The 26,847-nt window shown below is 43.7% G+C and overlaps 1 protein-coding gene across 2 annotated transcripts in view; it reads left to right on the forward strand.

The window, feature by feature from the left end:
* Positions 1-26,847, forward strand: part of LOC121442246 (E3 ubiquitin-protein ligase SH3RF2) — a 112,350-nt gene that overhangs the window by 78,489 nt on the left and 7,014 nt on the right. For both annotated transcript variants that reach the window (XM_041643713.1, XM_041643714.1), the window contains 2 exons: positions 11,165-11,256; positions 12,648-12,818. In XM_041643713.1, coding sequence (XP_041499647.1) covers positions 11,165-11,256; positions 12,648-12,818 — 263 coding nt within the window. The remainder of the gene's footprint in view (positions 1-11,164; positions 11,257-12,647; positions 12,819-26,847) is intronic.

Here is a 26,847-nt window from a genome sequence, read left to right on the forward strand (position 1 = left end):
AAGTTTACAAAGGTTGCACAAATAGGTTTGTCAGTGTCCTATCCCTGGGCATGTGAAAGCAGACTACCCCAGGCCTGAAAGAAGCTGGAAGAATCTAAAGACTGAATCACCAGTATAGGTCCACTTTCCGCTTCAGCTCAACCCAGAGGAAAAGGAACTCATGTTGTGACAGAGTCACTGCTATGATCCTAAACGCCACCTGCTCCTCAAGGTGTTGCAAACAGGCAGTATTGCTTCCATTTTAAATAATAGTTCAAAATCATTCAGTAGGTACCCTTCCAACATTGGATCAGAATCCAGGGTTGGCTCTCTTCCAAGTCTTTCCCTACACAAGCAGCAGAAGTGGGAATCTCGACTGTCCACAGAAATGGTTTAAGAATGATTATTGGAGCCGGGCAGTGGTGGCGCACGCCTTTAATCCCAGCACTCGGGAGGCAGAGGCAGGCGGATCTTTGTGAGTTCGAGACCAGCCTGGTCTACAAGAGCTAGTTCCAGGACAGGCTCCAAAACCACAGAGAAACCCTGTCTCAAAAAAAAAAAAAAAAAAAAAAAAAAGAATAATTATTGGGAAGTAGACAGGCATGGAGAGAAGAAATAATGGGGTTGATTAGTAATGTCTGTCATGGCCCAGGCATATGAAAAGAGGCACATATGCCATTGGACATGTGTATAATCTAAGATTCTGTAATTCTACGATCACTTTTTGTCATTTTTGGGTAGCTGTATGGAGTTAAGGGTCCACCCAAGTTTGTTTAACAAACAAGCCACTCTATGCAGGCCTTGTTCAAATGTGAAGTTCCTATGGGGAGTGAGACAAAGAAGGGGCATGACTTTTATTGTTTCCATAGAAAAGCAAAACCTGTTCTCCATCACAGCCCTGGGAACAACTTAATTTTACTTTTGGTACGTGACAATATCTAAGAAAACAATAGAGAAAATTCCAATAAAATGGGGCATTTTTGTTCTTTTTTTTTTTTTTTTTAGAAATTGCTCATTGTATTTCAGAGTCCAAGTATAAGAGAGAAAATAACCAGCTCCTTTTCCCTCTCTTCTCACCTCAAACAAGCAACCCACTAGTGGAAAACTGGACAGCCTTGGTGCATAACAAATCCTGCCTTCACAGCAAAGAACGCTGCAAATACCAGTGCATCTGTTTCTGAGACATCCTTCCCAGGCTGACCACTAGTTAGAGCACTGAGCGCAGAAAGACCAGGGACAGAAAGGAGACCAAGACTTTACCCCTGGCCTGGCTCAGATGGAGTATCTCCCTGTGTTCCCGCTGCTTTCCTCGCAACCTTTGGCTGTCCCGAAGTCAGACTAGCGAAGAATGCCGGCAGTCATTAAGCTCTTGTTCATAAACATGGTGGGCCTGCCTGCCATGTGCCAATAATTTATTTATCTGGGTACAAGTAAGTAACCAAGGCCTGGTTACATGCCAAGCTTGGATGCGCAGTTAGGAAGCAGTCCCTAGACAGATGTAAGCAGCTGTGCACTGGATCACAGAGAGTATGCTAGTTTAATTGCTCACCTGCCTTGGCTCAAGTGGCGGAACACAACTGGGAACTGCCTGGCCCGCATTCCTGAGCCTGGTATTAGCCACTTACAGGCACCAGCCTAAAGAAAGCCATCTCCAGGGAAGGACAGACAGCATGCCCACTGTTGCACCTGGAAAGCACCTTCTGCTCATTTGTTTCTTTGACCTAAAACAATACTGACAAACCGCAGCCTGTGGGCCAAGAGCTGCCTGCTCCCTGATCTGGAACTGGGACAGGGAGGGAGGGGGATCAGAGGAGTAGTCCTCAATGGCGGGTGAGAATTATCTTTCGTTTTCAGTGTGCAAAAGTAAAGTTTATTGTCTACAAATAGGCTTGCTCTCTGAATATTATCCATGATTGATTTCAAACCACAATATAGAGCTGGGACTGAAACCCAAAGAAAGCCGAAAATACTCTGATAAGTTTACAGGGAAAAGGTTGCACGACCCTGAACCTTGCTTGACCTTTCTTCTTTTGTAAGACTTTGTGAGCATGCGTGTCTGGTCACTTTGAGCCCTGTAAGGAGGAAGGAATGCCGAATGCACAGCCTGACTACACATGCCAGGGACCTCTCTTACTTCCTACCTTGTCTGGGAGTTTGCCTTAGCGTTTAACTCCACAAGGCCAGGGTAGCTGGTGCCCTCCATCAATCCAAGGTTAAGTCCAACCAAGTCTGGTAGGACAAGAAGTTTGGTAAATGTTAGTTGAATACACAAACAGGCAAATGAATGAAACCTCTTGAATGTATCTGCACCTGTGTGTGGACCACTGAACATCTGCAAGGGACAGAATGAATGGACCCTTCAGTGATGGAGGGGTTCAATAAGAGAAAGATATAATAGGTGTCTGAGTGAGAAAATTCATGTTAGGATGAGGAATTGAATAATGAATATGTAAATGGAGGGTAGGAGTCTCTAAGGTGGATGAGTGACAAGTGAATGTAGGTCTTGTGGGCTACATGCAGGCGACAAAGGGTGTTGGTGCCACATTCAAGCGATTTCATCATTTTGCCTTCCTGGCTCATACCTTGCCAGCAATTTTGAGCTTAATAGAAACCCTCCTTTGAGAACAGTGTGTCCATGCTTTAATATTCAGGCTCTGTCCCTAGAAGGGCAAAGTCACCTTCCACCCTGGGCCTCAGGCCAGGTCACCACACCCCCTAGAGTATAATTTCCCATATATTGGAAGAATATGTCCCAACCCCAGTTCTTTCCATGTACATAACGTGAATAGTATAAACCCCAAAAGGTAAGGGACTCCACAAAAGCACACATTCCAGGTAGGGGGGTTGGAGGATGTGTTAGTTGTAAGTGAAGTTCATTGTAGCCGGATAATAAAGCAGAGTCAAACCGGAAAAGCCATCAGAAACATTCTTCATTTGATCTCCATCTCCAGTCCCTTTAAATTTAATTAGCCTCCGTCTCTCCCACTTAAACTTGTTGTGTTGCTTGAGCTTTTTCGCATGCAGGCACCATGAAGGCAGAGGCTTGCACAGGGAACACCCCTGATGATTTGTTAGGAGTAAGTGGCACTGCCTGGAAAGCTAATCCAGCATCTGCTCCCACCAGCTCCCAGGACATGGTCCCTCACCCTGTGGTAGACCTGGCCTGACTTATGTTAAACTTCACCAATGACCCTCAGCATGCCACTTGCCCTCTCCGATGCTCTGGATTAAAGTGTCTTTAAGGTCTATTCTGGCTCTCACATGCTGGAATTCTAAAGCCAAGGGCTGTGGCCAGAGATAGAACAGCGGTTAAGACTATTTCCAGCAGAGGACCTGAGCTCAGTTCCAGTGCCCACCTTGGCTCACAACCATCTGTCACGGCAGCTCCAGGGCCTCTAACCTCCTCTTCTGGCCTCCATGAGCACCTGCTCACACACAAGCATACATATACATAATAAAATCTTTTAAAAAAATAATAAAGCCAAAGGCTATTAATTTTTCAAGATTCTTGTAATTAATAAAAGCCAGAAGCCCTTGCCACAACACTTAACATTAATATTTGGTTATTAGACAGGGGATGACCATTTAACCTGGCCGTTGACCAGGAGCCAAGTGGCACTAGATATGGTGGCATCTGCTTTGACCGCTGAGCACGTGTGTGAACCAACACAAATGCTGGGACTACTCTCCCTCAGGCTCTGCTCTGTTGCCTCTGCCTTGTGAAATCCATCAAATGCACTCAGAAAACCTGCAGGAAAGAGACGGCTGGGAACTTTCTCAGTTGCTTTTGCAGGACTCTCGGAAACTGGGCAAACCCGCCCTGGCTCAGCCCAGCCAATAAGGAACAGAGAACTTGGAAGGCTGTTGCCTGTAGCTCCAGTCTGCATGCTGCCTGTCCTCTGAGAACTCTCCAGCCCCATCACGGGCACGCTGGATCCTACCTCCAAACTGCAAGTGCTGCCTTAGACTTCGTAGGTGGGATGAAGACAGCAGACTCTGTACCAGATGGCTCGGGTTTGGGTCCTACCTCTGCTGACTACCTGGCCCTGTGGTCCTGGACAAAGCATTATAACATATGTTCACCTTAGCAATCTTGTCAGCAAAAAGAGAATGAGAAAGAAATAATAGCACTTAATTTGGAACACTAGAAGAGCAAATACAAGTAGATCTTTAGGGCTCCCAGGTCAACCAGCTTAGGCTATTGGGCCAGCCAGCTTCAAACCAATGAGAGACCCTGTCTAAAGGAGAGGCGGGGTATAGTTTCTGAGGCACAACATCCAAGTTTGACCTCAGGCCTGCACATGAACATTTATGCAGACCCACAAACATGCACCCCACAAATGCATATGCATGTGCACACACAAAAATAGCACTTGTTTTTTTTTAACTTGCTATAAGAATTTAATGAGAAAATTAAGTGCTTAGGAATGTGTGGCCTCTACTGAATAGTCTGTGAACACGAGGTCTTGTGATGGTTGCATTCTCAGAGGTTTATTTTGGTCACTCTCATTTTATCTCGATGAGATTACACAGCCCTTAAAACAAGGGAACTGTGCCTTGCTTTTCAAACCCTTTCCATTCACAGATGGCCTCACCTAGAACACAGACACTCAGAAGGGATCAGACATGCCCTAATGAGGCTCTGTATTAGCAAATGCCTGTCTATCTGAATCCTTGACCAGGTCCACCATTGAGGGAAATAATACCTGTGTCTGTGGGAAATCATCCAATGGGAAAAGAGACTGAGGTCGGGAATATCAAGGGGAAAAAAATAAAAACAAAAAACAACACTACCCAACTACCAATGCGCCTCAATTTTCCTGTGTTACCGGCTCCTTAATGCCAATGGAAGAAAGAACTGGGTAAGAAGACCCTTCTCCTCACTGGCCTACTCATCATCTGTGCCAGTGGTTTAGATGCCAGTCTTCTTGGAAGAACTTAGTGAACATTTGTAGGGTGCTCGGGTGTGTTCTGAAAGCTGGGCTACAAGCAGGACATTTGAAAACAGTCTGAAGTGTTTCGGGCTCTCTTTATCCCTATCGGATACAGGAGGATTCTGGAAGGTGAGAGGTAGCCATTGTCCAAACACCCTGGGCTCTGTGTTTGTGTAATTGACTCGGTGACACTAAAGTTCAGCCGAAGTCTAGCTGCAAGGCAATTGAAGGTCTTCAGTTGCCACAGGCTGGACTATCTAGGGGCCTGGCCAGCGGACTAATCAAGAAGTAGTAAAGGCTGAATATTTGTTATTATATGATTATATTATTATCTATATGGAAAACTCAAAAGAATGCAGAATAATGCATTGAGAACAGGTATGCCGTTATCAAGGTTACTAGTTGACTAGTCTTAGATTAGTATTTATAAACACACTTCTATATACCAAAAAAAGGAAGGTAATTTTCTTTTGGTGTTTGTTTATTTTCTTGCTTGCTTCAGTGTCTCTCCCTAGCTCGGGCTGATTTGGAACTCACTGTGTAATCTAGGTGCCCTCAAACTCATGGCAATCCTCCTGACTCAGCCTTCCAAGTACTGGGTGTAAAGTTACAGACTTTAAAGTGTAAATTTATTTTTCTGAGACAGGGCCTCTTGTAGCCCAGGCAGGCCTTGAACTTGGCTTGTTGAAGAACAGTGACCTTGAACTTCTGACCCTCCTACCTCGGCTTTCCCAGAGCAGGGATGACAGGCAGGCACTATGATGTCAAGTTTTCTGCAGTGATTAGGATCAAAAAAGACAAAATAAATGATGAATTGAATTGTGTCGTGCTTTTAGCCAGGAACATGCAATATTTCTTCTTAAACGGCGTCTTGTCCAGGTGTGGTGGTCCACAGTGGCCCTCAGGAGGCTGAAGCAGGCAATCAGCAAGATCAAATGGCAAGTTCCCGGCCATCCAGGGCTACAGAGAAGTGCTTCATGTCACACAATTAAATAAAAAGGACAGGAGGAGGAAGGGAGGAAGGGGGAAAAGGGAGGCTTAATGAACAGTATAGAGAAAAACAGGAGACAGCAAGAGAATAGGAGGGGAGCTGAGGACAGGTCGGAGCTGACCTTTAATCATGATCATCCTGTCTCAGCTTCCTGAGTGCTGGGATTGTAGGAATGTGCCATCACACCCTTATTTCAATATCTTAAAGTTGTTATTCCCCCACAAATTCACTCCCCTAGAGTTCCTTTTCATGACGCTCAAACAGTAACTCTTTTTTTTTTTTAAATTGATTTTTATTGAGTTCTACAAACAGTAAATCTTAAGGTTCAGAGGTAGCAAGGAAAAGCCAGGGACAAAGAGATTGCTAAGGAGAAGGGGCGGGGTTTGCTTAGGGCGGGGTTTGAGGTCTGAGGATCAGATGTCCCTTCTTACTTTAAAACTAAGTCTGAGCCATGCTAATACTTAGCTGCAGCTTCTTTTAAGCCAGTGGAACATACTAGAAAACTTGGAAACAGACCATGTGGAGACGTGATTTATGGCAAACAGCTCCCGCAGGTCAGAAGGGAAGAATGAACGCCAAAGCTGAGTTAATTGGGTGTCCATGTGGGGTAAGGATGAAACTGGATTGATTCCTCTCTCACCAAAAATCAATTCCATGTGGACTAAAGAACTTATATATGAAAGGTAAAACTTTCAGAAGGCAACATAGAAATGTACCTCACGACCCCGAGATTAAAGGGCATCGTAGCCAAGATTTTTCAAGTGAGAATTGTATAGGAAAGCATTATATAATTACGTTTGTTCATCAAAAAAAACCCACAGAATAAAAAAAATACAAGCTACAAGGGATTTATATCCAAAAATAATAGAGTCCACAACTTAATGAGAAAATAAATAACCCGAGGGCTTTGGAAAGACAAAGGATATGAACAGACATTTCATGTAATAATAACCATCGGTAACCATTTGAAAACAGGGGAAATGAATAAACTCAAATTCATTGGCATTTCAGAGACATGAATGAAAAACCACAATGAGTTAGCATCTCACACCAACACATGAGCAGATATTAAAGAGCTGAGTGTTACCTCATGCTGGCAAGACTCTAAAATAACAGGAATTGTCATTAGTTGCTGGCAGACGTGTAAATTGTTACAGCCACTCTGGGAAACAATTTGTTATTACCTAATAAAACTGAACAGGCTCCTGCCCTACGGCCCATCAATTCCATTCCTAGGTGTATATGCTGAAGAAACTTGTACATGGGCACAGGGGACATGTACAGGAATGTTCATAGCAACACTGTTCATAACAGCCCAGGACTAAAAGCCGCCCAAATGACGTATAAACGATAGACTAGTCCCGTGGTGGTATATTCCTGCCATGAAATACGAGACAGGAGCCACAAATACACAGCAAACCCCCGTGTCGCAGGTTGTACTTATTGCATGTTCTTTTATATGATGTTCACAGCAGACAAAACAGAGAAGCATGTGCAAAAAATGTGTGCCAGGAAGAAACGACACTGAAAAGACCCGGAATGATTACATGATTAGCACACACTTTAGCACTATGGTTACCTCTAGGGCAGTGGTCCTCAACCTTCCTAATACTGCGACCCTTGAATACAGTTCTTCATGTTGTGACCACCAATTATAATATTACTTCATTGCTACTTTGTAGCTCTTTTTATTTTGCTACTGTGAGTTGTGATGTAAATGTATGACATGCAGGCTCTCTGACATGGGACCCCAAAGGGTCACAACCCACAGGTTGAGGACTGCTGCTCCAGAGGGAGGGGAGCCATGTGGTTACTGAGAAAGATGCAGAGAGCTGCTAAGTACAATATCCAGTTTCTATCTGTATTCTGAGTTGGGTGGTATGGATACACTCATCATCTACACTATTATGTAAGTGATGCATAAAATCATATATACTTGCTGTGCACGTGATGTGCTTATGACTTATATTTTTTTATATAAAATGGAAGTAACAGGGAAGAGGTGAGAAGCAAATGACAAAAACAGCATGGCCAAGGAGATGGCATGGCTCACAGGACAAGCAGGAGCAGAGGAAGGTTGGTGGCCTGAACAAGGATGGTCCCCATATGTCTGACGCAGATATTGAATGGTTAGGGAGTGGCCTTAGAAGGTGCAGCCTTGCTCAAGTATGTCTGACCTTGTTGGAGGAAATGTGTCACTGGGGGGTCGGCTTTGGGGTTTCGTGATGCCCAAGCCAGACCCAGTGGTTTTCTCTTCCCTTCTGCCCTCGGATCCAGACATAGAACTCTCTTACCTCTCCAGGTCCATGTCTTCCTGCTGTCATGCCTCCCACAATAATAATAATGAACTAAACCTCTGAACCTGTAAGCCATCCCCAGTTAAATGCTTTCCTTTCTAAGAGTTGATATGGTCGTGCCTCAAGTCTTTTCATAGCAATAAAACCCAAACTAAGGCAGAAGTTGGTGCCAGGATTGTGGGGTATTGCTGTGACAAACTTGAAAATGTTTTAGGGAAGACTGTAAGGACTTTGGAACTTTGGGCTAGAAGAGCCATTCAGTACTGAGAGTTCAGTGAACTGTTTTGTCAGAGGTTTGAAGACAAGAAATGTCAAGAGCTATGCAGACACTGAGATTCTGCCAGGCATTTGTGGTAGAATATGCGGTTCCAGTCAGGTGGGGCTGAAGAATCAACGGCAATTAACTAGAGACCAGAACCACTAAGTCACCTTTGTTTCACTGGTATAATTAATGCTGGTTAGCTGGAGGTGTGAAATTACTGATGATTAAGAAGAGACCAGCATCAGTGAGGTAAAGTCTTCTGGGAAGTGTTTCCTGAGAGTCAGCACACAGAAGCTGTGTTCCAAAGGTGGCCAAGGTTGGACCTCGCGCTGGTAACCTAACTTGGTAATGTAAGAGTCACCCAGGTGGTAATGATTTTGAAGGCAAGGGGTCATGGAGAGCAGCTAAGGTTTGGCGCTGTGAGAGGCCAGGAGAGGCCATCGGTGAAGGGGCAACCTCAGTAGCAGTTAAAGACCCAAGACTGAAGGGGCCATGCAGAGAAGCTGGGGCCTGGTAGCGTGAAGAGAGCCCAGGAGAGGGTATTGGTGAAAGTACAGCCCAGGTCCAGCAGAAGACCCCAGCATTTTAGAGATGCCAGTTCCATGGGACGACCACCGAGAACAGCCGCAGCTGGGGGGAGTGAATCCTGCCCAAGCTTGGAAGACAAGCTGTGTGTGACGCAGGGGACAGAGCTAGAGATGTGACCCAAGCTCTTGAAGGAGCTCAGATGACTGTGAGTAAATCCCACACAGCGGACATTGCTTTGGTCAAACTGTGACTGTGCCCTGGTATTTCATTCTTGTAGTAGGAATTATTTAATTATTTGCTTTTTCTATTTTATGGGATCCCACAGCTGAGAGATTAAATTTTAGGAGATTTTAGGCTGTAAAAGAGGTTTTGAAATTTAAAAAAATAAAAACTTGAAAGTGTTTGAATTTGTAAAGACCATGGGACATTTTAAGTTTGTAAGATGTTTTTATTTGTGATATTGATATTAATGTTAATGTGTCATCTGCGGGAGGAACAAAAAAGGAAAGGTTGCAGCTTAACAGTGCTGTGTTTCCTGTGTGTCTGGTTGCCAAGTAGTCAATTGTGCTGGACAGTTTGATGTCAGCTTGACACAAGCTAAAGTCATTTGAGAGGAGGGAACCTCAGATGCCTCTATAAGATCAGAGCTGTAGGAATGCCTGTAGGGCTTTTCCTTCATTAGTGACTGATGGAGAAGAGCCCAGCCCATCAGTGGATGGTGTCATCCCCTAGATTAGTGGTCCTGCGTTCTATAAGAAAGCAGATTGAGCAAGCCATGGGGAGCAAGCCAGTAAACAACTCCCCTTTATGTTCACTGCATCAGCTTCTGCCGCTAGGTTCCTGTTCTATTTGAGTTCCTGTCCTGCCTTAATAATGAACAGCGATACAGAAGTGTAAGCCAAACAAACCCTCTCCTCCCCAATTTGTGTTTTGGTCATGGTTTTTTGTCATAGCGATAGAAACCCTACCTAAGACAGGCGAGGCTAGAAAGGGAAGCAGAAGAATATTCTAAGATAGCTCAGCCTTTCAAATGTTTGCCACACAACTGAGAAGACAAGTTCAACCCCAAGAAGCCACATGAAAGACCCAGATGTTGTGGTGTGTACTTATAGTCCCAGAGATGGCTCACTGGCTGGCCAGCCTAGCATGATCAGCAAGCCCTGGGTCCCAGTGAGAGTTCCTGTCTCAAAAAAGAAAGAAAGGAGTAGAAGGTGGGGACAAAGGAAGGGCTAATGAGATGGCTCAGCAGGGAAGGTGCTTGCTGCCAAGCTTGATGATAGAAGCTCTGAATTCTATCCCCGGGACCTGTATAGTGGAGACAACTGATATCTAAAAAATTTTCTCTGACTTCCACCTTTGTGCATGCATGCGCACAGGCAGGCACACACACACACACACACACACACACTTTTCTTTAAGCACATCAGCATATTAGACAAAAGGAAGAATCCTAGGAGAGTAGGCAGAGTTCAGAGGTTTCTATCATTGCTCATCTGGTTTTATCTGGAAGAAACGGAAAGGGTTCACATCATGTTCTGTAAGCTATTGTATCCGCTGCTAGGACGTGTGTGTGTGTGTGTGTGTGTGTGTGTGTGTGTGTGTGTGTGTGTAAGTGTGTGTTTTAATGTTAGCAATAGTTAGTGAGCAGGTCGGCTCATATCCTAAGACATAATTTTAAATTGTGTATGTCCTAGTTAAGTAACTGTTGTCCCTCCCAAAGTGTCTCAGCTTCTGATGGAAAAAATGGGGATTAATATGCTACCTCCGGTGAGGACTAAATTTGTTGATACTTAGAAGGCTCTTAAAAGGGGGGGGGGGGAGCTAAGTGCTGAGTCTCAGTCGGCTGTCCTGTTGTTCTCCACGGGCATGTTTTCACACAGAAACTGGGTGGGATGGGACAGGAGAAGCTCACGGTCCTGTGGCTCTCAGTTGACAGCCTGCCGTACTCTGCTACACTCCTTTGAAAACTTAGCCCTGAACACTACCTAGACCGGCCATAAGACACCTGCTCCCCGTCACTCTACCCAAAGCAACAAACCAGAGAAATGGCTGGGTTGGCGGTGCTGGGCATGGCTGTTCATTTTCAACCATGTCAAGCTGCTCTGTGATTTGTTCACCTGCCTGGCTTGGGGTGTTTACCAGTTCTGCTTGGTTGTCTCTCCTGTCTGTATAGGTCAGCACTTCTCAGCCCGCACCTGCCTCTCCGGGACATTCCACAGCCATGGTCAGCGTGCCCAGCTCCCAGCAACAGCTCTCAACTAACATGTGAGTAAAAAGCTCAGCACCTCGTCCTCTAGCCTCTGGAGCAGAGCTCTCGTCCTTGCAACCCTCTGCCACCTAGTCTCCATGTCCAAACCATAGCATCCAAACGGCTAACGCCGCCTCCTTTTCCACCACCGATGGTGATGAGCGCGGATGAGAAAACTGCAGATTAGGAACTACAGCACTGCTAGGAGATTGGGTACTGAGCAGTCTCTATTGTCTCCCTGCAGGTTTAAAATATTGGCTCAGAAATGAATACTAACTTACTAGAATCAGTAAAAACAGATAGATTCAGCATTGTAGGTAAGAAGAACATTCGCAAATAAGATGCACTTTGATAACGAGTTTATGTGTGTCTCACAGTCCTTAGGATCTCAAAGGAATGCCAGGCTGCATGTCCAAACTGCAGCCTACATGCCACATGAGACCAAACTATGGATATAGCCCAACACGTAACCATAAGCTAACTTAAAACATTATCAGATCTATTTTGCTTTTTTTACTTTCTGTAAACTCACTTACACAGTTATGGGGCATAAATTTTGCAGATGACAACATCATGTCACAATGTCAAAAGCTTGGCCACGCCTGGCTAAAGTGACCCCGAACCCAAGGCAATTATGTTCTTTCTTTAATGCCTTCCATGAGGCAGCGGCTCTCATGTCCTCAGCCTCAGCTTCTCTGTTCCCCGGTGTCCTCACCACCATGACTCATACTCGGCCACCACCTACCTGACTCCTGTGTGAACTTGAGAAGACAGTGTCCTCTTTCTCCTCACTCACATTTTTGCATGATACAAACCCATCCCCCTCCACCTACTGTTGAGCCAGTGGAATCATTATGTGCAGAAATAATAATGACAGTCAGCCCTGCCTCCTCCTTCCCAGCGTACACTTTGCAGTTGGCATCCAGCTGTCTCCCAGGCCGCTCCTAGATGTCAAACCAACCCCTACTCTCAGTTCAAAGAGGGTTTCAGAGAGGCTTCTGTGATGACTCCTGTCCCCCTGAGCCTTGCTGTCTTCAGAACGGCAGCAGACAGTAGTGAGAAAGCATTACCGTGGACTGTCAGACACCTCTGCCACTGATCCTGTCCTTCAAGTCTCTTTCTCTACTGGAAGTCAGTTCCCCATTGTCCCAGTGCCCATGTTGGCCTATCTGATGGCCAGCTGTGCTGTGCCCTATGGAGTGGAGAGACAAAGGCAGGAGACCCACTGGCATTTCAGCCAGGTTGTTCCACTTCTGTCTGCCTTCCATGGTTAAGTTTCCATTTTTAACGGCGTTTGTTGCTAGGTGCTGGCAGGTGCACTCTAGGACTGGCCTCCCCCAGCCCTTCCTCAGCTTTGCGCCCTCCCCAGGCGTACCCAGCCTCCCTTACGAGCTCTTTGTGTTTCCAGGTTTGTAGCCCTGCACACTTATTCAGCCAACGGACCTGAGGAGCTGGACCTGCAGAAGGGAGAAGGCATCAAGGTTTTGGGGAAGTACCAAGATGGCTGGCTAAAGGGTCTCTCCTTAGTCACGGGACGAGCTGGCATCTTTCCAAGTGACTACGTCATCCCCGTTTTCAGGTGAGTCTCCAGGGCCCTTGCGTGGGTTGAATGGATGATGGACTCGGGGCCTTTTCAGAGTAAAAGCCTAGAAATAGCTTTTGCCTTTGCATCTCATTAACTTACACACAATATATTTATAACCACACCCCCCAGAGGTCTCACTGTGTATTTACAGGCTGGCCTGGAACTTAGCCAAGTTGGCCTCAAACCCACAATCCTCCTGCCTCAGACTCCCAGGTGCTAGGACTACAGGTGTGAAGCACAGTGCCCAGCTTTGCCTCATTTAACTCTCCGGCCAAGCAAAGAGCCTGGCATGTGTTATTCTCCAGATGAAGGCACTGACGCGCAGTGAGATGGCTGGCTTAGGACTGCCTCTGAGGCCTTCTGCTGCCGAGTCTCAGACTTCCCACATCGCATTTGACATCAAAACAATACCATTGACCAACTCATTGGAAAATGTGACCAAATGCCTCCCTGGAGCATCTTGGAAGGTTCTCAGGACACTCAAGTATGAGGCAGAATTTCCATGGATTCAGATCCATACTTGTCCAGCCATGCCCTGGATCAAAGACTGGTTACCCTGAGGGAGCCCTTCCTCCCAGTGTTCCCAGTGACATTCCTAATCAATGCCACTGACCCTCAGCTTGTCCTGTCTCTCTACACTGTGCCCATCAAGTCCTGCAGACTGCGAGTTTATTGTGATTCCTCCAGCCCCACCTGCCCAGCTCTGAGGCACCCATCAAACCCTGCCTTTGTGACATATCAGTGGGTCACAAACTCCAGGCTAGTGACAGAGGCTGTGAGCATCCAAGCCCCACTGCCACTTTGGCAGGCCTTCCCTTAGGTGGGGCACTGTGTCTGGAGGAGGGTAGCAACAATGGTGAGAAAAGAACAAACTACAGCGTGGAGGAAATTGATACAGTGGGGAGGTTTAACCTGTGGGAAGCAAAGGACAAAGGGATCATGAGTGACCGTGTGTGCCAGAAGCTAGACTGAGGTCATGGTGACAACAGAGAAAAGCAGGGAATACCATTTAGACGGTCTGGGTTCGATAAAAGGCTCCACTCTTAATAGAGTTTCTTCCACATGGCTAGCTGGCGAGGCAGAAGGACCCCTGTCTAGATAAGTATAGGCAAAGATGAGGTCCTCAAGGACCAAAGTTATATAAAAAGGTTTTTTTTTTTTGTTTTTCTTGTTTTGGGTTTTTATGTGACAGAGGTTGGGGCTTCATAGCTATTCCTTTCAATGTAAGGCATTTAGAATTTGTTGAAAGAATGGCAAACCAAAGGTGTGTGTAGCTAACGCTTTCATCTCTTCAAACATATTTAATGTTTTTATAGATCCTGTGTGTATGAGTGTTCTGCCTGCATGTACGCATGTGCACTGTGTGCAAGTCTGGTGCCCTCAGAGACCAGAAGAGGGCACCAGATCTCCTGGTACTGGAGTTACAGATGGCTGTGATCTACCATATGGGTGCTGGGAACCAATCTCAGGGCCTCTGAAAGAACAACGAGTGCTTTTAACTGCTGGTCCATCTCTCCAGTTCCTTGATGTTAACTATACATCAGATTTCCTGGACCTGGGGAAATATTTGTAAATAAAACACACATGCATGCACCTATATCTGTGTGTAAGGATTTGACCTTAATGAGGGAAATGGGGAGGTAAGCTAAGCTGATCTTGAAGAGAAGTACATTCTAGGCCACAGAAACAGCAAGTTCAACAGCACTGGGGTAGGAATGGACCTGACATGAAAACCAACTAGACTGGACAAGAGCAAATGATGGGGGAGACCGGTAGAAGATGAGATCAGAATGGCAAATGGGGCCAAGTCATCTAGAATTCTTAGATCATAATGAAGGGTTTGGTTTTAGCTTCATAGCAGTTTTGAGCAGAAGAGTACCACAATCTAACCTATGTTTAGCTATAAGCTCTCTGTTTGCTGGTTTGAGAATAGACTGTAGCGAAAAAAGAGTAGAGACAGAAAATCTAGCTAAGAGAATACCGTAAGGATCCTTCAGAGAGGGTAAGTCATCATGCTGTCAGCATATGTGGTGGGAATCTGAGCATGCAGAGTCCACAAATGCGTTAAAACTAGAGGCATCAGAGGTTTTCTAACACTAAATATCAGGTGTGAAGGGGAGAGGATTCAAGGTGAATGTGAGATCCCCCCCACACACACAACCCGGTTAACCAAAAGAGAGTGTCTCTTTTATTAGGAGGACAATGATGAAAATACCAGCAGAGGGGTTTGAGCTGTGACGCAAACACTTACTTCCCAGCAGATTAAGTGTGAGGTGTCTGATGGTAACACAAGTAAAGATGCTGGTGGGCCACTAAGTACGCACGGCTAGCTCTGAGAGAGCCCTGGTCTTGAGATGCTATTTAAAGCCATTAATTAGACGAGATTAGATGAGATCATTGCGGTGTGGTGAGGTGTCAAGAGACTAATAGGGGAGCCAGAAGCTAAAATCCTCAAGGAATAAGAGGAGAGGCAGATCTAGACAGGAGGCGATTGCGACCGCTGTCAGGGGTCGTAGAGTCTGATGAGATAAACCAAAGCGGGAAGGTATTGAAAAGAACTTGGGATGACTGTGAAGGGACAGTAAGGAGAAAGGGGCATGACTATCTTCTGTGGCATCTGACCTAAGGAGTCTAGGACCCATGCCGACTGCCAACGTCTTTGCTTATATGTCAGCCTTAGCCCAGAGTCCTGAATGCGTCATCAAAGTATAAGAATGAATGAGAGTAGTCAGACATTTACCGTCTCTATGTTAGTATTTTTGAGGAAGTATAAACCAAGGAAAGCCTTCAGTGCCCCGGGGTGATCAGAATGTGTGGTCACCGTGTGCATGTGGGATTCCAGCTTCCCAGTGCTTCTGCTTCCGTTCTCTTCCTTGGTTTTCTCTTAAGCAGACACCCAGTACACCCAGACATGCGGGCCGTGCATATCTGTGCTCACCCCCCTGAAATGGCTGCATGCCAGACAATGGTGGGGTTCTGGCACCACAGATTTGACAGTGAGCTGAGCCTGTTTCCAAGGCCACAGAAATCTGAACATTAGCAGATTGTGAGGTGTTAAGGTTGGGGCATGGTTTTTTTGTGGGGAAGTGGCATTCCCAAGAAGAACAAGTATCTGTTCTAAGTGCTGTTGTGTTAGAAGGAATCTGAGTGTTATTTCCTTGACAGTATTTCTCATACAAAGAAAGCTCCCATCCTCACTAACCTTAGATGTAAACAACGTTTGCCAAATTTTCCAGCTAGGTACACCTAGGCCCTGGTCCTACCCATCCTTCTGTTATGTTTCATCCTCCCACTTCTCAGAACTGAAAAATATTGTCCTTTGTCATCTTTGTTTCTGCTACTACCAAGTCCTACGTGAGAACCTAGTAGGTTAGACAACACAGGCAAGGCTCCTTTCTGCTCTTTGATGCCTCCCTTGCCTGTTTCCTGTTAACAACGATGGCTCTGTAGTGTCATTAGCTCCCTTGATATATAATGCCAACAGTTGAGGGCTCAGAGATGTGAGGTGTCCCCTGGGCACTAAAACCTTTGCTTTTAAAGCATCGTGCCCTGACAAAAGAGTTTAGGGATTAACTGTCTCTAAAGACTGACCAGAACTGGGCACTGTGACACAGGCCTGTAATCCCAGCATTCCGGGAGGCTACGATAAGAGGATTGGCAGGAGTTTGAGACAAGGATGAGCTATATAGTGGATATCAAGGCAGACAGGGCTACACAGCGAGAATGTCTCCCCCCCCCAAAAAAAAATGACCAAAATGGCAAGGTTTCAATTTAAATTTCAGTAAGTGGGCCCATAGTTTAAAAAAAAAAAATACTCCAGCTACCAATGTTCCCAGCTCTTATTAACCACAGCTAAACCTCTGCTTCCATGAAGTCTCTTTTCTTTCACCCCGAAGATATATGAAGGGTTTACAGTGTCCATCTGTCCAGCATCCAAACCCCTTCTTAAAAGCACCAAATCCCCTTGAGTCTTTGTCCTGTGTGCTCTCAGTAAGTAGTGGTCCTCAACTCTCTCCACATCCCATCCATAACTAATCTTCTTTTCTTACAGGTTGGTGGTGCATGAGACAGGTTGGTGGTCTTGTGTAACCCAGACTGGCTCTGAACTTACTGTGTAAATGAAGCTAATCTTGAGTTTCTTATTGTGGGGGTTTGAATGATAATGACCCCCCTGTAGACTCACAGGGAGTGGGACTATTAAGAAGTATGACTTTGTTGGAGTAGGTGTGACCTTGTTGAAGGAAATGTGTCACTGGGGATGGGCTTTGAGGTTTCACATACTCAAGCCAGGCCCAGTTGAAGGCGTAAGTCACAAACAATGCCACACCAATTCGGGGTTATGATTATTAGGGTGGTATTTATTTAAAGGGGAAAAAACTTACAGATCACTGTCCTAGGCAACAGCCCTCTTCGCAACCAGGAAAGGAGTCTAGTCGCAGGCGGAGCAGGAAGTGAAGAGAGAGCGAAGAGGGAAGTGGCCGCTTTTTTAAAGGGAGAGAAACCACGCCCCAGTGGGCTGGTACCTCAGCGGTGATAGGCTGGAGGAGTGGGAGGACCTCCCGCAACACCTCCCCCTTTTGTTTAAATAAGAGAGTTCTAAACCTACTATGAAATTATATACAATAAGTACAAATATCCTATTCTAACTAGCTTAGGTCTTGTATAATAAATAACTTGGCCAAGTCATGAGAGAAAGTAACTACATTTATATAGTCTTCAACCCCATCGAAGATCTGAGAAGGGAAATAATGTTACCTGGGTAATTAGGAAGTTCAGTAAAACAACTTCCAAAACATGCAACAAATCACAGAGACAACTAGCTACCTGGGCAATCACCCAAAGTCACATTAGCAGCGTTGAAGCAACCAACTTTGGCTAAGGCCTAACATAACTGACATACCATTTTCTAAGGCAAGCAACTTTTCAAAACTATCTTACCCTGTCTTGGCAGGATATGACAGTCCTGTTTTATCCATTGATGCATGCTCTGTATCTTTGTCAGTTGTTGAGGTATGGGCATTTCTTTGCCCAAACGCCAGTTCTGCCAAAAAGAAAGGCTCCAGGTGGAGTGTCTTTGGTGCTCAACATTCTCTCGGGAATAGAGTGGTGTTGCCAGGAGCAATTGTGTCTCACTACCACAAAACTCTGAGTTAGATTAAAGGCCATTTTCTACAGCTCTTTGAAGAAGTTGAAGATTATCTATCTATACTGAGTATAATCTCTATATATCTAAAGAACCTGATTAGTCTATTATAAATGACAAACTTAGATGACTATTAGTCTATATAATTCTCAATATCTATCTAACTTAAAGACTAAGACAATAAATGACTGTGAAACAAATGAGGACAATGACCTCCAAATATAAACAATGTACAAATAAACATTGCAGTAGGTAAATATATATCAATACACAATCATTATATAAGTATCTTAATCAGAGGTAGAAATGTACACTGCAATATGGTAAATATATACAATATATATATATATATCAATACAATATATGTCAATACATAAAAAAATGTTTTAAACAGAGGTAGAAACATGCATGCGTACAATAGTCAATATAATTTAACTTTGTATCAATATACAAGAATCTATACCAATGTATTTGTCTAAAAACAGTAACTCACAATTACAAATCTATTATCCCATCATCCCTCTTTTTTTTTTTTTCAAAATGATCCCTGAGCGTATAAAATTCCTCCCCCAACCCTCAATCGTATACTAATTATAATCAACCCCTAAATGATGTCCCTAAACCCAAGGGCAAGTTTTATTGGGAAAGGGGACGTCGTCCTCTAGAATTACTTCCAGCTGTCATGGGGGCGACGTTCTTTCTGGGGGATCCTGTGAAAGTGAAATGATGGTTAAATTTCAAGATCAATTGGTTAAAATTGCCAATAGTCTCTGAGTATTTTGTGCAGGTCTGGCCAAAATGTTGTATAAGATGTGCACCATTTCAGCTAACCAAGTTGGAACTGTCTTGTGCAGCTGGTACCAAAAGCAGGTCTTGTAGTAGCGCTATCAGTATCATGACGTCATATCAACCAGGTGGAGTTGTTGTTATGGGGCCCCATCTTCTTCCTGGAAACTTCAAATGTCACTTCAGGAAAAACTCATTGTTCATTATGAAAAACTTAAACATTAATCATATAGACATATATAGACATATATATATATTCAATGAAAGACATGATAGATATATTCAATGAAAAGTATGATAGATATGAAGAAAAGCAAAGATGTTTTCTAAACTCATATTTCTTTCTGTCCCATATCATGGCTCTTGACATGAGACAGAAACTCCAGAAACTCTGGGTTTTTCTCTTACTAACAGGCTTGGAATTGGAGAGGGACTGAGCCAGAGTCCAACTTCAAAACCAGCTTTATAAATTTAGAAATATGGTTTAATATTACTTACACAATCCATTCAGTTGTCTTGATATTTCCTATTGGGCAGGTATTTTTCCATCTGTCAGTATCCAAACATCCAGGGTCCCTTGAATTTCTCAAAGATGAGTGTTTTCCTGTGGAGATAAGAACAGAACCCTGCCCCCATTCTATGTTTTTCTTACCACCTGTATGAATATCATCATTGTGGATGAGTTGTCATTTCTCCTTTCCAAGACGTTTCTCCTCTTCAAATCGAAACTTTATTAATTTTGATGGTATCCACAATTTTTCTTCTCCTGTGGAAACAAGAGCAAAACCCCTTCCCCAACGTAGCACATCTGGCTTCCACTGAGAGGTCAGCACATCTTTGAAATAAATCGGTTGATTTAGTTCAGCAGACTTTTCCATTATCCAATGTCTTTCTGCTGCTGTCGTTCCTTTCTCATTAGCGTTAAGAAAATTCAAGGTTAATAAAGCATTATGTAATCTATTTCTGGGGGTATTTTCAGTCCCTTTCTGTTTGTTCAGCATATCCTTTATAGTACGATTTGATCTTTCTATAACTGCCTGACCTGTAGGATTATTTGGTATACCTGTAATGTGTTTTATATTATAATAATCAAAAAAGCGTTTCATTTTCTTAGATACATATGCTGGACCATTATCTGTCTTTATTTGCGCAGGTATACCCATGATGGCCATAACTTCCAATAAATGTGTGATTACTGAATCAGCCTTTTCTGAGCTCAGGGCAGTAGCCCATTGAAAACCTGAATACGTGTCTATGGTGTGGTGTACATATTTTAATTTACCAAATTCCATAAAGTGGAACACATCCATCTGCCAGATTTCATTTCTCTTAGTACCCTTTGGGTTACTCCCTGCAGGCAACGGTGTTTGATTATAGAAAGAACAAGTAGGGCATCTCTTTATAATGTCCTTAGCTTGTTGCCAAGTAATGGAAAATTCTTTCTTTAGGCCTTTACTATTGACATGATGCTTCTTATGAAATTCCGAGGCCTGCAACACACTTCCAATCAATAATTGATCAATCTCAGCATTGCCTTGGGCTAGAGGACCAGGCAGACCTGTATGGGACCGGATGTGTGTTATGTACATCGGACAAAGCCTGTTCCTGATTATGTCTTGTACCTGGATAAACAATGAAGTCAACTCTGTGTCATCTGGTATAAATTCAGCGGTTTCAATATGCAAGATAACTCTTTCTGCATATTGTGAATCTGTAACTATATTAAGAGGTTCTTTAAAATCCCTTAGCACCATAAGAATGGCATATAATTCTGCCTTCTGGACAGAATTATAAGGGCTTTGTTCCACCTTACTCAATTCATCTGACTTGTAACCTGCTTTCCCTGATTTATTTGCATCAGTATAGAACGTATGGGCTCCAGTTATTGGAGCATCACATACAATTCTAGGAAGAATCCAAGAAGTTCTTTTTATGAGATTAAGTCTATCACTTTTGGGATAGTTGCTATTAATTTCTCCCAAAAAGTTAGCACAAGCTCTTTGCCACGGTTCATTGTCTTCCCATAACTTTTTTATTTCTTCAGTAGTAAAAGGCACTATAATTTCTGCTGGGTCTATACCTGCTAGTTGACGAAGTCTCAGCTTACCTTTTATAATTAATTCAGAGACCTTTTCCACATAAGTTTTTAATTTTTTACTTGGTTTATTAGGTATAAATATCCACTCTAAAATAATATCTTCCCTCTGCATTAGAATCCCTGTAGGAGAAATTCTGGAAGGCAATATGACTAGGATGCAGCTAAGATTTGGGTTCACCCTATCCACATGTGCCTCCTGTAATTTTTCCTCAATCATTGTCAGTTCCTTTTCTGCTTCAGCTGTCAGTTCTCTTGGACTATTCAAATCTTTATCACCATCTAAGGTTTTGTTTAAATGAACTATTAGATCAGGTGTTATCCCAACAGCTGGTCGTAGACTGGAAATGTCTCCTAACAATCTTTGGAAGTCATTAAGAGTCTTTAACCGGTCTCTCCTAATTTGTGCCTTTTGCGTTTTAATTTTCTCTAACCCTATTCTGTAACCTAGGTAATTAATAGAATTTCCTCTTTGAATCTTTTCAGGGGCAATTTGTAATCCCCACCTAGGTAAGTCTTTCTTTACTTCTTCAAACATCCTTTCTAAAGTATCTTTATTTGAATCAGATAATAAGATGTCATCCATGTAATGATAAATGATGGACTTGGGGAATTGTTTACGAATTATTTCCAATGGCTTACTTACAAAATATTGGCACAGTGTAGGACTATTGAGCATATCCTGTGGGAGGACAGTCCACTGATATCTCCTATTAGGCTGAGAATTATTATAAGTAGGCACTGTGAAGGCAAATTTTTCTCTATCCTTTTCTTGTAACGGTATAGTGAAAAAACAATCTTTCAAATCAATAACTATAAGAGGCCATCCTTTTGGTAACAGAGAAGGCAAAGGAATTCCAGATTGTAGTGGGCCCATAGGTTGAATTACTTTGTTGACAGCTCTTAGATCTGTCACCATTCTCCATTTACCAGATTTCTTTTTTACAACAAACACAGGAGAATTCCAAGGGCTGGTTGATTCTTCAATATGGTGAGCATCTAGTTGCTCTTGCACCAGCTGTTCCAATGCCTGTAGTTTATCTTCAGCTAGAGGCCATTGTTTGGTCCATATTGGCTTCTCAGTTAGCCATTTTAAAGGTAGGGCCGTTGGTACCTCTAAAGGTTTGGTATTTGCTGTATGTTCTTGTACAGCCTGAATGGCTGGTGACCTTTTTCCATAATACCTCATCATATCCTTCCCAGAATTATGAGTTCCTGGAAATACAGGAATGTTAATCTGGGTATTCCATTGCTGTAGCAGGTCACAGCCCCATAAATTTATGGCAATATTGGCTATATATGGCCTTAGTCTTCCTATTTGCCCTTCGGGCCCTATGCATTCAACCCATCTTGTGCTTTGTTTTACACGAGATAGGGTTCCAATTCCCAGGAACTGAACATCTACCTCTTGAAGAGGCCAATTCGGATGCCAAGATTCTGGGGTAATGATACTTACATCCGCACCTGTGTCTAATAAGCCTTCAATAAAAGTGCCATTTATACAGACTCTTAGCTTTGGTCTTTGATCATTAATAGAAGTCTGCCAAAATATACGTTTACTCTGTCCTATTGGGTTTTTTGACTCATCCTCCACACGTAATTCTTCATTTAGACCAGTATTACTTTTTACAGCAGAAATTGGAGCTTTTAATTTTCTTGGTGAGGCACGTTCTCCACTGTGACTGGGAATGACTGGGCTACTGTTGGCTTGGGGGCCTGCGAGACGCCCCCCAAGGAGTTTCCCGATGATATCGGATTGCCCCGTCTGTCTGTTGTTGACCTACATTCGTTGGACCAATGCCTGCCTTTACCGCATCTCCTACATATACCTGAAGGCCGAGGTCTCCTATTTTTGTCATTCCCAGAAGAGATATTATTCCTAGAAATTCTTTGCCTGCAATTCCTTTGCAAATGTCCTAATTTACCACAATTAAAACACCTGGCAGTTTGATGTCTCCTCATTGCTTTGGAAATCGCTTCTCCTACCCAAGATTCATCATTATAGCTAAACGTCTCGACATTCACCGTATGCTGAATCCATTCATCCATAGGTGCTGATCTAGACTTTAAAGGCCCAATTATCTTTTTGCATTCTATGTTTGCATTCTCAAAAGCTAGAGATTCAAGAAGTATTCATCTAGCTTCTGGGTCTGTTACCCCTATGTCCAGAGCCTTAATTAATCTTTGCAAAAAGTCAATAAAGGGTTCTCTCTGTCCCTGCCTAATTCTGGTATATGATTCAACCCTTTTTGCTGGATCTTGTATCCTATTCCAAGCATTTAAAGCTGCTTGGTGACATAGACACAGTACTTCATCGTCATAAAGAGCTTGGACCTGTGGATCAGCATATTCTCCTGCACCAAGAATTTGATCTTGGGAAACCTCAATACCTTTTGCTCTTCCTTGCTGTTCCATATGTTTGGATTCTTCTCTGAAATAAATTCCAAACATCAAGGAAGGTCCATTATCTAAAACTGCAGACACTAACTGATGGAAATCATGGGGAGTAGCTCTAGCATTAGAAGCCCAAGTCCTTATCATTTCCTTAACATATGCATTGTGCAAGCCAAAATTAACAACAGCTTGCTTAATTTCTTTCAGATCATTCATTGCTATTGGTGTCCATCTAGCTTCTCTGACTCCCTTTGAGCCTTTAGAAGTTGATGCTTTTTCAGAATTAAGTATAGGGTATGTCGCTAGAACCCTGGGTAAGCCAGTTCTAATAGCTGGTGGAGGCCTTGTATCCTGTCCTTGTGCCTCCTTACTCTGTTCACCAGCTGCAATCATTTCTTCAATCATTTCAAGTCTTTTTATTATTGTCTTTATTATTGTCTCTCTTAAATCCTGAATCTCCTGACCTGTATATATTTCCAGTGATTTCACTGAGGTATCAATTTTTTGGTCCCCATTCTGCACCTGTGATTCCAAAGCTTTAATTTTTTCCTTCAAAGATAACATGTCCTCCTTAAACTTTTCTTGTATATCATGTAGATTCCCATCTTGGAGGTACATTCTGTCTGTTACCTTATCAAAACTTTGTGATAAAGTCTGAACGTCAAATTCAACAGCCTGAACCCTTTCAGGTAACTTTCTAATACCCTTGGATATGGAATCAATTTTGTCTGTCATAGTATCCACTTGTTCAGATAACCTCTGATTTTCAATAATTTTAATCCTGTCAATTAGTTGTTCATTATTAGTTCGTAAAGATTCTATCATTCTTAGGAGTGCCATATTCTTCTGTTCATTATTAGTACGTAAAGATTCAATCGTTCTTAGTAGTGCCATATTCTTCCTTAATGATAGAATATGGAAAAGAAAACTGAAGGCTAGTAACAAGCAAATTAAGGTATCCCCATAATCATATAAACCTTGTATGATGTAATTCATTGTATTAGTAAATATAAATTTACTAATCCATTGTATTAGTGAAAACAAAGCAGTAAAATTTGCGTTAGAAACAAAAACTGCAATATTACCTATTATCCAGCAGGTGGTGCTGTTGCAGAGTCGCGGTGAAAACATGGTCCTGTTTCAGTGCCTTAGTAGATGTTAAAAACTGGAAAATGCAAGTTTCTCAACAAAATAAATCTAATTAAATCAATTCCTGAGACGGAATAAGTCACCCTGAGGGGTTGCAGCTTTCAGCAACCACGTGCTCTGGTTTGTGCCACTTAAGAGCTGTACTTGCAAGGGAGATTTAAAAATGACTCAGAAAAGAGCAAACCACGCGGCCAGAGACTACGCGGGCCTGTGGAGTTTAAATCCACGTGGGGAGTCCAAGGCAGCTGGGGCTGAGGAAGGGGAGGGCTCCCGCCAAGCCGAACTAGAGCCCGCCAAGCCCGCGGCCGCCAAGCTGAACTTGCACCCGCCAAGCCCGCAGCCGCCAAGCCGAACTTGGGGCCGCCAAGCCGAACTCGCGGCTGCGAGTGGGGAAAGGAGAGGTTCTAAAACCAAACGTTGGGCGCCAAAATGAAGGCGTAAGTCACAAACAATGCCACACCAATTCGGGGTTATGATTATTAGGGTGGTATTTATTTAAAGGGGAAAAAACTTACAGATCACTGTCCCAGGCAACAGCCCTCTATGCAACCAGGAAAGGAGTCTAGTCGCAGGCGGAGCAGGAAGTGAAGAGAGAGCAAAGAGGGAAGTGGCCGCTTTTTTAAAGGGAGAGAAACCACGCCCCAGTGGGCTGGTACCTCAGCGGTGATAGGCTGGAGGAGTGGGAGGACCTCCCGCAACACCCAGTGTCTTTCTCTTCCTGCTGCCTGAGGATCCAGATGTCGGTTCTCTATTGCCATGTCTGCCTGCATGTTGCCATGATGGCAATAAGCTAAACCTCTGAACCTGTCAGCCAGCCCCAATTAAATGTTTTCCTTTATAAGAGTAGCTGTAGTCATGGAGTCTCTGCACAGCAATAGAAACCCTAATGGAGATACTTACCTTCTACTTCCATCTCCCCAATGCTGGGATTACAGGTGTGTGCCGCCATGGCAGCTTTGCTTGACCAATCTTGCAGTCATACCTGGACTTTGAAACAGGAGCCATGGAGGAAAGGATACAAGAAAGCTGAGGTCATTATGATGAGGCCAGCAGTTACTTCTGATCCACAGTCCTACCTCAGATCCCCCCACACTGAACCTTCAGCTGCCCACTTGCATCCTGTTCCCAGGTTCTTTCCACCTAGCTCTTATCCTCCCAGTAGATCCCTGTCTATGCAGCTAGGCAGGATGGCTCTATATCATAGCCTTCAAAGACAAGTATGCCTGCCTTGTGTCTTATGGGTGGGGGAACGTGACAAGGAGTCATCACTGTGACCTTTTGTTCCCCACACAGATATGAGAAAGATGGCCAAAGTTCAACATTTCTCCTTAGTAGGAGGCTGCTTCCCATGGCAAGTCCAGCAGAACTCTATGTGGAATGCTCTCTTTGAAAACAGAATAAGGTCTAACATCACAGACAGAAAGGGACACAGGGACCTGTGTTAGCAGAGCAAACCAGAATATCCACTCCTCCCACTTAAGCCCAGAATGTCTTTCAGTGTCCTCTGAGAACAAAGATCATAATGTCTTCAGGTTTGGGGTTTCCTGGGGATTAATTAATACAAGTTAGCAAAGTGCTTTGATGTTGGAAGAAAATGTTGGGTAAGTGCTAAGCTTTTTGCCAAAAGACATAGAAGGAGTCAGCATTGGATGGGAAAAAAAATCACAGTTTAGGAGTTCCTGGAATCAAGCCCAGTGCTGAGTTTATACCTGGTGCCATAAACAGTCGTTCAAAGAAGAGACTGGTGGAATGAGACTGACTTGAGCCTAATTAGTTCGATTCTGTCCTTGCTTCTGTTTCTCCTGCTGGAAATAATTTGGGAACTAGTCTTGCCTGTTGCTGATGTATATATGCAAGTGGAGGCCAGAGGTCAACTTCAAGTGTCATTCCTTTAGAATTATCTACCTTGTCTTTTGAGCTGGGGTCTCTCACTGGGACCTAGAACTCAACAATTCAGCTAGGCCGGCAAGCTCCGGGAATCCGCCTGTCTCCCCCTTCCCCAGATGATACTACTACCTCAGCTGGCTTTTCATAACTGGATGCTGGAGATTGTTTTTGGGTTCTCGCGGTTTCACAGCAAACACTTTACCAATTAAGTGCACTCTCTAGTCCCATAAATGCTCTGTGTAATTTACAAATTAAAAAGTCTATAAAGCCATAGGGAAAGCGGCACTGTCTTAGAAAACTGTCACGAAGAACTCACATTAATATGTGTGAAGTACCTGGCCAGTGGCTGGCTTACAGTAAACCCTCAACGTGTGCTAACCAAAATGACTAGAAGGAACTCTCAAGGAATCGAGGCTGAGGCTGCCATTCGACACACACATTAATCAGCAGGACGGGCAGATAGCAGAGGCTATAAAATAAACCTCAGAACCCCTCACCTTCAGATGGTTTAGCATTGAGTGGGAAAGCTACTGAGTAAACAGAAACTTACCAAACAAAGCAAGAAAAGA

This window comes from Microtus oregoni, unplaced genomic scaffold, assembly GCF_018167655.1.
Source record: "Microtus oregoni isolate MIOR12 unplaced genomic scaffold, Mior012 000088F_ref0000325, whole genome shotgun sequence".
In the NCBI taxonomy this organism is placed as follows: Eukaryota; Metazoa; Chordata; class Mammalia; order Rodentia; family Cricetidae; genus Microtus; species Microtus oregoni.